Source organism: Diplotaxodon limnothrissa, linkage group LG17 (genome assembly GCF_057381915.1).
Source record: "Diplotaxodon limnothrissa isolate DT_005_m linkage group LG17, D_limnothrissa_male_GT1.1, whole genome shotgun sequence".
Lineage (NCBI taxonomy): Eukaryota > Metazoa > Chordata > Actinopteri > Cichliformes > Cichlidae > Diplotaxodon > Diplotaxodon limnothrissa.
Window position 1 is genome coordinate 2,516,505 of NC_140612.1, and position 13,793 is coordinate 2,530,297.

General features: G+C 40.4%; 1 protein-coding gene across 5 annotated transcripts in view; it reads left to right on the top strand.

The window, feature by feature from the left end:
* The window catches only part of LOC146614458 (DENN domain-containing protein 5B-like), a 75,849-nt gene that overhangs the window by 26,279 nt on the left and 35,777 nt on the right, over positions 1-13,793 (top strand). For 3 of the 5 annotated variants that reach the window (XM_085375453.1, XM_085375449.1, XM_085375450.1), the window contains exons 2-3: positions 4,504-4,563; positions 11,692-11,801. In XM_085375453.1, coding sequence (XP_085231579.1) covers positions 4,504-4,563; positions 11,692-11,801 — 170 coding nt within the window. The remainder of the gene's footprint in view (positions 1-4,503; positions 4,564-11,691; positions 11,802-13,793) is intronic. The other 2 variants (XM_085375451.1, XM_085375452.1) reach the window with 1 other exon arrangement.

Consider the following 13,793-nt stretch of genomic DNA (forward strand, 5'->3'; position numbering starts at 1 on the left):
GTATTTTTACACATTTTTATAAACAACCTGTGTATGGGCTCAAAATGTGGTTTATAAATATTTTGTACTTGTAAATCAGGATTTGTATGTGTAAAAAAGATTTGTGTGTGTGTAAAAAAAGATTTGTGTGTGGACTTATGATTGGTCAATGTCATGTCAATCACAAATGTAACAATCCAATCAGAGAACAGATGGGTTTGGCTGTCGGGGGGATGGGGGGGGCGCTTTTTGAACTGCAGGTCCTTGAAGGGTAATACAGTTTGAAGCTGGAGGATCTCTATATAAATATCTGATAGCAGCTAGGTCCCCTAACTTTCAGCAGCTGTTGAAAGGAAAAAGTTGTGCTATATCAGTGGTTAGAAATACCATTATTACTTTAGGATTAGTTTAACACAAAGTCAGGGCTGACCCGGGACCATGGCTGTGAGTCACAGTGCGCAGCATAAAAGTCCAGATGCAGGATGTGCTGCTAATGCTAACTAAAAGCAAAGGATCCAGAATTTGTTACGCTGGCTGCTGGGCTCTGTGGGTTTTTGCAGCACCTCTACCTGTACTAGATGCACCTGCTCCTTGTCGTTTCTATCTCTGACTTTATGTCCTCTACAAGAGTTTCTGTTTTTTTTGCTGGTTCTTCAAATGTTCAATAAAAACATGTATGCTAATTCATAACGAAGAAAGCTTTGTAATGAAGACTGACCCCTCCGAGAGCCAAACCCATCTGTTCTCTGATTGGATTGTTACATTTGTGATTGAAATGACATTGACCAATCAGATGAAAGGAAGAAAAATAGGGTCAAAATTCGTACTTGTAACTTGCAGTTTTTTTGGCTAAGTCCACACACAAATCTTTTACGCACACACAAATCTTTTTTACACATACAAAACTGATTTACAAGTACAAAATATTTATGACCACATTTTGAGCCCATACCTGTGGCTTCTGTAGCAGAAACTTCATTCCCTGCACAGTCGGGCTCAAAGCAAAATGGCTGAAGAATCAAACAGAAGGATGACGATGTTGACCTCATCCTGAACATTTTAATACAAGTTTTTTTTAATACAGAAAAAAAACAAAACGTTTTTTTTTGATATATATATATATATATATATATATATATTAGGGGTGCAACAATACACAAAATTCACGGTTCGGTTCGATACTTTGGTGTCACGGTTCGATATTTTTTCGATACAAAAAAAATGTTCATGCCTTTTTAATTTGTCATTTATTAAATTTTCACGGCACATTCCGCACCACATCTCTGTGCGTTCATCATTTGTTTGAAGCCAGCTCACCTCCTGCAACTACTTTTCCGAGAATACGTGCTTCTTTTGTGGTTCGGACTCCTTCTGACATTTCTTTGGAGGTGGAGGAACATCACAGTAATTGCTTAAAGGAGCTTCTTCGACATCTTTAAGAGTTCTAAACAAATGTCTGTCCTCCTCCTGAAAATCTTATGTATGCAAACACGCGTTGCAACTTCTTATCTAGTGCCCGTTTTTTATTTTGACAGCGAATGCGCACCTGCGGACCACTTATGTGCAGCCCTGGTTATTTCGCTCGTCATATCGCAGCCACAGAAATTCTTTTGTCCATGAAACCATAAAGCTGCACTTTCTTTTTGCCTTATAGTCTGATTTGTCATAACTTTTCCGTTTTGTGGTAAGTTTTTCTTTGGCTGTCACTTCTTCACCCTGACCCGTCTTATTTGGCTCAGCAGAACTAAAATATTGTGGCGAGCTCAGACAAGGAGGAGACGGAGGTATCGTTTGGTCTTGCTTCCCGTGAGCTAGCCAGGGAGCACAGCCGTTTATTGACATCTGCAGAAGAACACTGCCGCTAGCTAACTGCTCAGCGCGGCAACAGCACAGCAACAACAACAACAACAACACACAGGGCGCCCTCTGACCCCGGAAGGACACACCGTCGCAGCGAGAGGGCGTCACCCGTCACTATGGCAACATAAACAAAACATAACTGTACAAACAGAACCCCGAACAGCCCTGATCCGCTACAATATATATCCTGCTGCTTTTACACACTCACTCACATAAGCTCAGCGATTCTCTGCGCGATCAACCTCTCACATGTTTAAGCTGCGGGAGATTTCACTTGTCATGTTTGCATAGTAAGCTAACAATTAATAAGACGATGTCAGAGGAATTGGTGCACAAATTATCATCACTCACCAATCAGTGCTGTCGCTCTCTATACACAGTTCGCGTGATTGCAAAGTGAAAGCAAAAAACCAAGCGCAAATTCAAACGCGATTTCAATATGTCACATATTGACAGTGACTCACCGATGCCAATGACATAATTACCCAGCTACATTTCCGAAAGAATGCAAAAGCATTGGCATAGATTTTTCCTTCCTACAATAGCCCGACGGGCAGGGTAGCCCGTCTGAAAAAAAATCGCTAGCCCCAGGACGTCGGGCTAGCGATTTTGCGAGCCCTGTATCTGATTGAGGAATCACTCATCTTTGGAAAAGAGAGTTTATTACAGAGAAATGTCTCTTTCCAAAATAAAAGCTATACTATCCGCTTCTTCTGGGCTATATTCTCAGCAGCATAAGGAGAATCATGTGCTAACAGCTGTCTAAATGACTCGGCTAAAGTTAGTAGCATGCTTGTTGTTTTTGTCTTTGCACTAGGATGATGTCGGTGTAAATGTGCAGTCATATTCGTTGTGTTCCCACTAGTGCTTTCAGGTTAATCTCGTTGAAATGACCTTAATGCCACAACACGGCAAATCTCCGTTAACGAGCTACCGCCGATCGCCCTGTGCATGGGGCTAGACGGCCAACACGTTAACGAGCTAACTGCGCTAACACACTAGTTCCCACCTATGTAATTGAGCATTGCATGGCACATCCAACATACTGTTTTACTTTAGTCCATGACTCGCTTACCTTCAGGGTCATACGTCACATGAAAACCAAAATAATTCCAAACGCCAGATCTGAATGAGAGTGGGGGAGGTCCATGTTGCAAGGAGAGCTTAACTTCTGTCTCGCTAGCTTGCCCTGCGCTCTTCCTTCTGACTATGCTGTCTGTGTTGAGCGCTCAGTGGATCTGCGCTCGACAGTGCAGCCTAGGCGGAGTAGTCGAACGCAGATTCACTGAGCGCTCAACACAGACAGCATCGTCAGAAGGAAAGTTGATAAAATAAATTACAAATGTTGTATTGTTCGATACATATGCGTACCGAACCGAAAGCACTGTATCGAACGGCTCAATATCGATACGAATATCGTTGCACCCCTTATATATATATATATATATATATATATATATATATATATATATATATATATATATATATATATATATATATATATATATATTTTTTTTTTTTTTTATTGAGCGTCAAGAATGTAATTCAAAGATATACGTGTAACAAAGTCACAATGCTCCTTTTTATATATGTACCCCACCCAAAGAACATACACAATCCAGAGAGACAGAAAAATAAATAAAGAAATAAAGAAAGAAAATAAATTTAAATGAGGTACATCAACATTCACCATATATAAAGATGTGCACTTAAAAGGCAATAGTTTGCACAAAATTAATCACCTTCACAACAATAAGGGTATACGGTAGCTGCCAAGTGAGTATCAGATGGGAATGGTTTTAATTTTCTCTAAATGTTTTAGCAAAGTATCCCAAACGGCAAAGAATCTCTCCTTCGAGCCCTTGAGAGTATACTTTATTTTCTCCAGCTGTATAAATTGTGTCAGGTCACTGAACCACAGAGCCGCTTTGGGTGGCTTTTGTGACTTCCAATGCAATAATATCCTTCAGCGCGCAAGCAGTGTAGTCAAAGTGATTATGTTTTTGTAGCTTTTCCTTAATGTTCTATGTCCTCTATCTGTAGCACCAAATATACCCATAACTGAAATAAATTACTGCGACACTTTTTGTGAATCAACAACAACTAACCACGTCTATCGGCGCTACTTCACTCTTTAGAATTCTTGGGAAAAACACTTAAACAGACAGTCACTTTTATACGCTGTCAAATTTACATTACAGATATGAACTGTCATCTCTGTGGTCTCTTCTATGTGAAAATGGTAAAGTTATTTGACTGCAATATAAATATGGTACACTTGCTGCTTCTGTAGTTGTGTTTTGGATATGCTGCTTGGTTTGACTCCAAAGAATGTGTTACTCACTTGCCCTGAACCTCGAGTTTCACCGACAGCTTCAAAAAGAGGTCACTAACATGAATCTAAGCATTTTAGTTGAATCTCTTGTTTCTGTTTTGTAATGTTCGAGTCCTTATTAGGAAAAAAGTGTCGTTTTACAATGTTACCGCTTCCATTTGAAGCATGTGTGTTGCATCCTTAATGGCATGCTATCATCTATTGTGTCATGTTCATGCTTACCTCATTTTCATGCATTTAATTTGCTTTTCTGTGTCCATTTATTATGACATTGCGCTCTTTTTCTGTGTTTTTTGCTCCATGTCTTGCTGCATGTGGTTCACCTCTAGCTTTGCACCGGTGGCTAGAAGCAGACCGCCAAGGCAGGGATCCAGATACTGCATCTGCAGGTAAAACACACTGCCTGTACTCCTCGATTCTGAGCTTACACTTCACATTATTTTCCTGCAAGCCAGCTTTGTTCTCACTCAACTGCTCTCTAAGTGTGTGTGATGTCAACCTTTACATATAGTCAGTGGTCCGTAGGTGCGCATGCGCTGTCAAAATAAAAGACGCGCACCAGATAAGAAGTTGCAACGCGCGTTTGCATACATACGATTTTCTGGAGGAGGACAGACATTTGTTTAGAGCTCTTAAAGATGTCGAAGAAGCTCCTTTACTTTGGTGTTCCTCCACCTCCAAAGAAACGTCAGGAGGAGTCCGAACTGCAAAAGAAGCACGTATTCTTGGAAAAGTGGTTGCAGGAGGTGAGCTGGCTTCAAACAAATGCCAGCGGACCACTTATGTGCACCCCTGCATGTAGTATTAATTTTCAGCAACTTCCTTATGAGGAAAATAAACTGGACTGTTGTATATTAAAATAAATATTTTATATAAATATATTTAGATAAACTAGGTGTGGGTGATATAGCCTCAAAATTATATGTTTTTAAAAATTGTTAATTTCAGTGATTGCAGGCAGCAGCATTTATTGATGTCATCAATCAGCTATTTTCCAAAGAGCTCACTGATGACAGATTATCTAATATGAAGTATGAACTGATTACCAAACAGTGCCAGCGGCAGAGTATACGCCGTGACATGGGATAAGTCAAAATAGCCTAGGTTCTGTTTTCCATCGAAATGTTTAAATAAAACTATGACATTACTGCTTAACACTTTAGTTTAACAAAAACAAGAACTAAAGTACCCTTACTGTGTAACTTTGGGAGCCTGCACGATATTGTCACATAGGAAATTAGAGAACAAATAAATTAGAGAATAAATAAGTAAATTTAAACTAATTAGAAATTTGAAAAAGAATCTTGCTGGTATGTTGTATCTTGGGTTAAGTTTTTAACCACTTGTTTAAAGCCCTGCTTTTTCATGCAGTTGCACCAGTAATTTCCATCCAAGCAGCTTGTTTCTACCTTTAGTTCAAACAGATTTGTAGCATATTTTGCAAAGTAATGTTCTTTGTTTGCAGTCTGATTTTTTTGCAGCTCCCAAAAAATTACGTGTGAGATGAGATGACACTTGTTTTGTATTATTGTATATGTTCTTCATATAATGCTGTGATCCAAACAGTCCCTTTCACCAGTTTACTACCTTTACTCATGGAATGAAAACTCAGTATAGCAAGTTCCACTTATTATACCAGTTGTTACTTATCAGCAATATTATGCTAACAGCGTTAGCTATAAAACCTGTTTGCATGTTTGAATTGGTCTTTCTGCACATCTGTTCATACTTCACTGTGTTTCCTGAATTATGATGAGTTTCTCTTTGCAATTAAACACATCTGAATAGAACTAAGAAAATGTGTTTATTATGTAAACCATATTCATGATTATGTCCATTAAATCTTTTCACAGTTTTAGTTTTAGGTTAATATTATTTACCAGCTTTAGGGAGTTTAAAGGCCAGCATGAAATTCTCCACATAGCACAGGGCGCATCGTACCACATATTTAGCTTCAAATTAAACTTTTGGCCCTTTTGGGGATAGAGAAATCATGTCAGTCCCTATCTGTTTGTGTTAGGCCAACATTCCTGTGCTTTGTAGTAGGGCTGCTCAATTAATCGAATTTTAATCACGATTACGATCTGGGCTTTCAACGATCATTAAAAATGACTGAGCCGATTATTAGCCCCTCCCTCATTTATCCGCGACACCTTAAAGGCCGGTCCGTGAAAATATTGTCGGGCATAAACCGGTCCGTGGCGCAAAAAAGGTTGGAGACCGCTGATTAAGAGGACCCGAGGGAAGCTCGGAAAGCTAAGCAGAAGTTATTTGGAGAGTGACTGCCGTTGGTTGAAAAGAGAGTTTAAAAAAAAAAAACTTCAGTGGTGTTGCACACTATTTTATATTATTTTTTAAAGTCATTGTTAACCCTTTAAAGCCGGTCAGAGCAGCACGCTCAGTTTTGTGTAACTATTTTTAAATCCCTGTAGAACCTGAACCGTGTAAGCTAGCGCAATAATTTGTTTTGCATATGAAACCGGAGGAGTTGTACTTACATCTGATGCCATCAGCTTGTCCTCGGTCACAGTTTCGTTCCACATATAGCTTTGCAAAAATTGCATAAAAAGCGCTTGCAGGAACAAAAACATAATATTCCAGAAACACGCTTCGCCGTTCCTATCAGCTGTTCGTAACACTTCCCACAGTGAAATGATGCACATGCTGTTTTCTTTGCAAATTTGCATCATAGGATTGTTTTTTGTTTTTCCTGCAGTATATAAAAATTGCTGTATCTCCAAAATAAAACTATGAAGACACTCAAAATAAATTTCCTGTTGTTGTAAACTATTTTTTGCAACTTTATTGTATTTAAAGTTTTGAGGGATAAACCTCTTAAATTTCTCCAAGTAGAAATATATGTAAACAAAACAAAAGCGATTTTCAATTTTTTTTGTAGTTTATTGCACTTTTTTGCAATTTATGTAATTACTATGGACTTAATGCATACATATTATTAAAATATGGGCTATAACAGTTGTATTGATGTATAGCAACTTGAAATGCTCCCACAAATGGCACTACAGCATGTAAAAAAAATAATATAAGCTCTGGTGGACTTGGTTCTATAGTAGGTCTTAAAGGGTTAAATAAATATCGTCAAATAATCGTGATCTCAATTTCAGTGAAAATAATCGTGATTATCATTTTTGCCATAATCAAGCAGCCCTACTTTGTAGATCCCCGTGGATCACCTCACCACCTCCATGTGGATTACAGTCTTCAATCCATTTCATCCTCTTAGCCAGTCGCTGTCTCTCATTTCCTGTCTGCATTCTACAACTGACAATGCTGAATGTAGGTCAGCTTATTTGAACTTGTTATCCAAATCAGTCCCTCTTGTCTTCATGACTAAAGCGAGTTATTGTTTTGGGGGTTTTTTTAGTTATTGTGCTTATGCCTGACTTCTCTTCTCTTCTGCCTTAGAGTTGACAGCCTTATAGTAAAGCAGTTATCTCCTGGGGTAGACAGTCAAATGTCTATAGCACAGGTGTCGAGGGCCGGTGTCCTGCAGGTTTTAAATGAGTCCTTGATCCAACACAGCTGATTTAAATGGCTAAATTACCTCCTCAATATGTCCTGAAGTTCTCCAGAGGCCTGGTAATGAACTAATCACTTGATTCAGGTGTGTTGACCCAGGGTGAGATCTAAAACCTGCAGGACACCGGCCCTCGAGGCCTGGAGTTCCCTACCCCTGGTCTATAGGTATGAGAGAGCAGAATGGGCCAGTTTTTTCCAAGTTTCTCTCCTTTGTATATTAGATGTTGCTTTAGTGATTGTTGTAAATGTTATCCCTGATGCACAATAGCGAGTATATTGCAGTATTGCAGTACCCATGAGAGCACTCTTAAATGCGTTGGCTTCAGGCTTGATGGTGCCCTTCACATCTGGTGAAGGGCACCATCAAGCAGAAGAAAGAGTCCTATCGGGCTTGGTTAGCTTGTAAGATTTTGGAGGCAGCTGGCAGGCTCCTGCAGTCCAAGTGGAACACAGCTCAGGCAGTCACTGGAAAAAAACTTGGGTGTAGGAAGACTTTGTTATGGGAAAAGAAAAAGACTTTGATCTGTCTCAAAGCAATTTTGGCAAACAGTCGGGTGACTTGGGAGAGGAAAACGGCGCTCTATTTACATGGTACATGGCGTGAGGTGCTACTGACCTCAAATGAGGATATAGTCGAGCCTCCTTAATCCAATTGAAATGTCTTCTATAGAAAAAGCAGAGTCTGGGTGGTCACTAGACAGCTTGTTGGTGGTAGGGTCCCTGGGGTGAGGTAGCCATGGTCTTTAAGGCCCTGGATGTTGTAGGGCTGTTTTGGTTGACATGCCTCTGCAGTGTCACCTGGAAACGTGGGGCAGTGCCTCTGGACTGACAGACTGGGATGTTGGGTCCCATCTTTAAGCAGTGAGACTGGAGACAGTGCTCTCAGGTGCAGCCTCAATGGGATGGTCTACATCAGGCTAAAGGAAAGAAGAGTCTATCTGTTAGTCGAATTAGGATTCAGGCAGAAAAACACAGTTTTCGTCCTGGTCACAGAATGCTGGACCAGCTCTTTATCCTCTTGAGGATATTGAAATGTGTGTGGAAACAAGGTGACCGGTCTACATGTATGTTATGGACTTGGAGAAGACATTCGAGCATGTCCATCTGAGCATTCTGTCTGAGATGCTTCAGGAGTATGGAGTGTCCGGCCTGTTGCTACGAACCTTTCAGTCCTTGCACAGCTATTGAACTTGGTTCACACTGCGAGTCAGACTCATTCCTGGTGGGTAGTAGACTCCACCTTCTTATCAAAATTGTTATGGACAGAATTTCTAGACAAAGCCAAGTGAGTATGAAGCAGCATCAGTAAGAATTGGCACCTCCAAGTTTGAGACTATGGTTCAACCAGAAAAGAGTTAAGTGCCCACTCTGGATAAAGGACAAGTTGCTGCCTCAACTGGTATCTTAGAGTCTTGTTGGGCATTTGACAGTGATGACCCCTGGGGACCTCCTGAGTGAGGTGTGCCAGGCATATCCTACTGGGATGAGTAAAAATCACCAGTATTGGTTTGGCTTAGAAGAAAAGGTTTGATTTTGGAGGAAGTGTGGACATACCTGGTGATTGGGGATAGGGAGTAAGGGCTAAGGGCTTCTATTAGAGTAGAGTAACATTGACGCAGAGCTCCTGCCAAGAGCAGTTGAGGTCTCCCAACTGGAAGCAGTGGTAAAAGAGACACTTCTTTTGTTAACTTAATAAAAACAGGGATGTATGCATGTGAAGACTGGGATGCACAGAAGTGCTCACTAATAAACTCCTTTGTTACCCAGGAGGTGTCCAGGCATTGACAAAACAGTGTTCACCTGTCCCTTTAGCCTTTCCCAGTTCAAAGTTATGCCTTCAAAATGAGGAACGAGCCAGCTAGTTTCCAGAGGCTGATGGAGATAACATTGGGTGATCTCAGAGGTTGGACCTGCTTTTTGTACTTGGATGATTTTTTGATCTATTCTCCAACCAGAGAACAGCATTTTTTCATCTTTGGGCTATATTAGACAAATTAAGGCAGACAAAACTCACTGTTAAGATGAAAAAAGCCAGCTATTAGAAATGGCAGGCTGGTATCACAGGTTTGGTATCTCTCAGATTGCTGAGCCACTGAAGTGAAAAGGACCCAAAGTCCATTGGACTCCAGAATGTCAGCATTCCTTTGATGTCTGATATCTCAGGCCATCCCAACCCTGACCTAACCTTTGTGGTGTATACAGATCCCAGTGATGTTGGACTTGGAGTTGTGTTTGTGCAAACAAAGTAGATTATGCAGAGAAATTCTGGCCTATGGCCTGCATTTATTCCACTACAGAAAATGAGTGCTAACTGTAGTGTGGGCATTCAAGAAATGGAGATACCTGATCACTCCTCCTTGGTTTGGGTGTTCAAAACCTAAAAGGGATCTGCACAGTCACTTGCTGGATCCTGTATCTGCAGAAGTTCACCTTTACAGGTGAGTACAGTAAAATATAACACTGCTAAATGCTTTATCCAGAGCCCCTAGTGACCCTGCCAGCAATGAAACCCAGGTTGCCAGCATATTATCTGTTAAAGGGGAACCTCGCAAGCACATTTCATTATCAGATGAGGACATATGGAGAGCCAACCAGAATGATGCAAAAATACAAAAGATTTACCATGCTAAAATAGATGATGGGAATCTCACTGTGACTGAGGCTACCAAGTTCACCATCCTGGAAGACAAGGTCTACAGAGTCTTACAGCTTCAGGTTTGCATACCAGATTGTCTCTGGGAAACCCTTCTACAGTTGTTAGTTGATGACCCTACATTTGGCCACTTTGGCAGATACAAAGCCTAATAAAGGGTGCAAACATTGGTATACTGGCCAGGAATAGGTTTGGATTCGAAAAAGTATGTACAAAAGTCTCATGTCAGCCAGAAATAGAAGCCAGAAACCCGTAAGGTGGCGGGAAAACTGCTACAAATCCTAGTGACGAGGCCCTGGGAGATGTTTGAAGAATTCCCTTGGATGACTGACTAAACGTTTCTCCCAGTGAAAACGCTACATCCAGATAAACTGAATCAACCTTTTAGGATTTTGATTTCCTTCTTTTGGGTTCTCTTCGTGGATTAAAAACCCAAAGTGGGGTATTTTACATTCTATGATGTAGACTTGAATTGACAGAGGATTACCAAAATATAGAGATTTTTTTTCTTTGTGAATGAACTGAGTTAACTGGAACTGGGCTCAGCTAGCCAGAATTGAGAACAGTTATTTCTATTTGAGGTTTTTCATATATTGTTTTCCTTTATGAACCACTTGAGTGGTGTTGTTTTTTCTATTATAGTATTTAATAATCTCTTTGAAAACATCTTTGATTGCATCTTCAGGAAAGCTCACTGCAGAGCTTCCAGGTGCACAAGTGTGAACTTGGTGTTATCTGCTTTGCAGTTCAGTCGCTCACAGAGATATTCTGTCCATTTGGTTTACTGAGCCAGTGCTACTGATTCTGCTAAGCTTTATGTTCTACTTCTGTATCTCATGTCCAACATAATTGGAACTGTGTCAGGACCACTTTTCAAACTAGGGTTGATATTTTATTTGGAGTAATGTGTTTGTAAAATCATATGCCTATTTTCTGGAACCTCCCAAAACCTTCTTGCAAATTCTAAAGAGGGGAAAGAACCCATCTCTGCGTTTTCACCTGCATACATGACAAGCACACCAGACAAGCATCGAGTTTAGCAGCAATAGCCCTCACAGAACAAAGTAGGCATTAATATAACAGATATGGCATTGCTTAAGTCAGAAAAAGCATGGGGAAGCATCCTACAGAGTCACCAGCAAACAGTATCCTGCTATTTGTGAACAGCACGCCAAACGGGTATCCGTTTAGCTAAAACTGAGGTGGGCTGGCATTGAGCTCAGCTGATCTGGAGCATGACTCTGCAGCTTCAGGCCCAAGTTGTTTGATTTTTTGTTTGTTGATGCATTATTACCTTTTTATTTTCCCTTTCTCATTTGTCCAGGTGAAAACTTTGAGCAGAGTCCCCTGAAGAGGACATTCAAGTCCAAAGTTCTTGCACGTTATCCAGAAAATGTGGAGTGGAACCCATTCGACCAGGATGCTGTTAACATGGTATGTGGACTGTGATTTCTGGAGAAATGATAGGCAGAGGATAAAGGAGGCTATGGATTCTATCAAAATTACGGCGGGAAGAGCCCAATGGGATCATTTCTAGAGGAAATGGGGCAGATTAGTGGTTTTGGCCAGAGGCAGAGGAAGAAGCTTTTGAGGCTTTGATTTAAAACACAGTTGGGCCTCAAGGAATTGTGGGTAACAAAGCAATTAATACAAATCCCCTCCAAAAAGTTTTACATTTAAAGCTGTACTGACAGTGGCAGAGTTATGGTTTTGATTTAGGTCTTTTAAAATCTTGTCAAGAGAAGAGTTCCACACTGCCAAACAGTATTTGGGATAGAGATACCAGACATATATGAACAGATACGAATCACATGTAGATGAAGAAATAATAGATTTTTAAGTTTAGACATCTAGGAAGATCTATAGCAACACAACAGTTAAAAGGGACAGGCTATGTACTGAATATATAGCTTTACATTCTACCTGTGGCAAAGGTGATGCGCACACATGCAAATATGTGCCTTAAAGGGAGTTTCTACTCTGCAAATAAAATATTTTTAAAGTGCTTTCATATAAATAAATTACTAAGTAGTGTAATCAGCTGCCTTTCGAGTGAATCTCTCATTTTATATGCAAAGGTAAACTTGATGATGGCAGTCCCTGCTCTGCTCTGAAGCATAGGTGAGCCCAACGTACTGGGCCGTCAGCTAGTTCTCCACCTGCTGCGAGCAGAAGAAATCCTACCATCTCCAACTGTAGTCCTAGACAGCAGAGATGGACCACATGTGACAGCAGGACAGGAATGAAGGAGACATGACCAGCACAGTGTTCGTGATGGAAACAAAGGCGTGTACTCTCCGTGTGGATAAAGAGTACACACCTTGTTTTCCACCTCACCCAGCACCACATCTTTTAAATAATTCAGCCGCGCATCTCTCCTTACATTGACATGGAAACAGTCCATTATGCAGCAGTGCAGCAGCTGAAACCTGATGATGCCATGTCAAGGGCATTTAATGACAGAAATATCATTCTTTCTTTTCCCATGTTTTCTGATCATTACAGCTCTTTAAATCATTATCATTATAGCCTTAAATCTCCTCTTCTACCTACATACCTCCATCATCTCTTCATCTTATTACCGTCTCACCGTCTGTGGAATCTAATCTCCTCCTCTTTAGGTTTCTGCTTGGAGGGAAAATCATATATTTGTAAATGGCAGGGAGGTTTGCCCACTTCTTATGGATATGGTCCTGTCAGTAAAGAGAATAAATACAACCAAATGAGTATTAGCCCATGTTCTGCAGGCACAGAAATCGCACACTTTTCAAAACTTTACATTACACTAATATATATACTAGTATACATATATACTGATATACTAGTATATATATTCCCATTCTTGCTCTTTAAGTTAAACCACATTTTACATACTAGATCTCTGATGTGTTGCAGTCTGTGAGCAGCAGTTTTCCTGTACCATAAACAATAAACCATGCACATAGGTTGAACTGCTGCTGTCCTCATTTCTTTTTCACATCAGTATTATAAACAGGAAGACATTTAAATTTGGTTGTTTTGTCCTTTAACTGCTACATCGTGGAGCTCATAAGTATATTGGCTCCTACATGAACAGCCACCCTGCACCGGTATCTCCTGTGTTGCTCCTCACTCACGTAGTTAGATGATTGTTACTGCTTCCTGGTTCATTCTGCAGGCTTGTACTGAAGCCTGGTTAATGCTTATTTGAGACAAGACTTGCCAGATGTCATCATTTATATCATTATCTTTCATTGCTGACTGAACTGCTCATTAAGAGCCATGGATAATCCAATCAGGCCTAAATATTTGTTTAGATGCCCGTCAGCACAGAGCACAATAAGGAAGAGAATTCAAAATGTCAACAAATCGTCAAAACAATTATTGTGGATAACAGTTTGTGTGCATGTACACATGCATGGACATGGTGACTTGAGACTTGTCTCC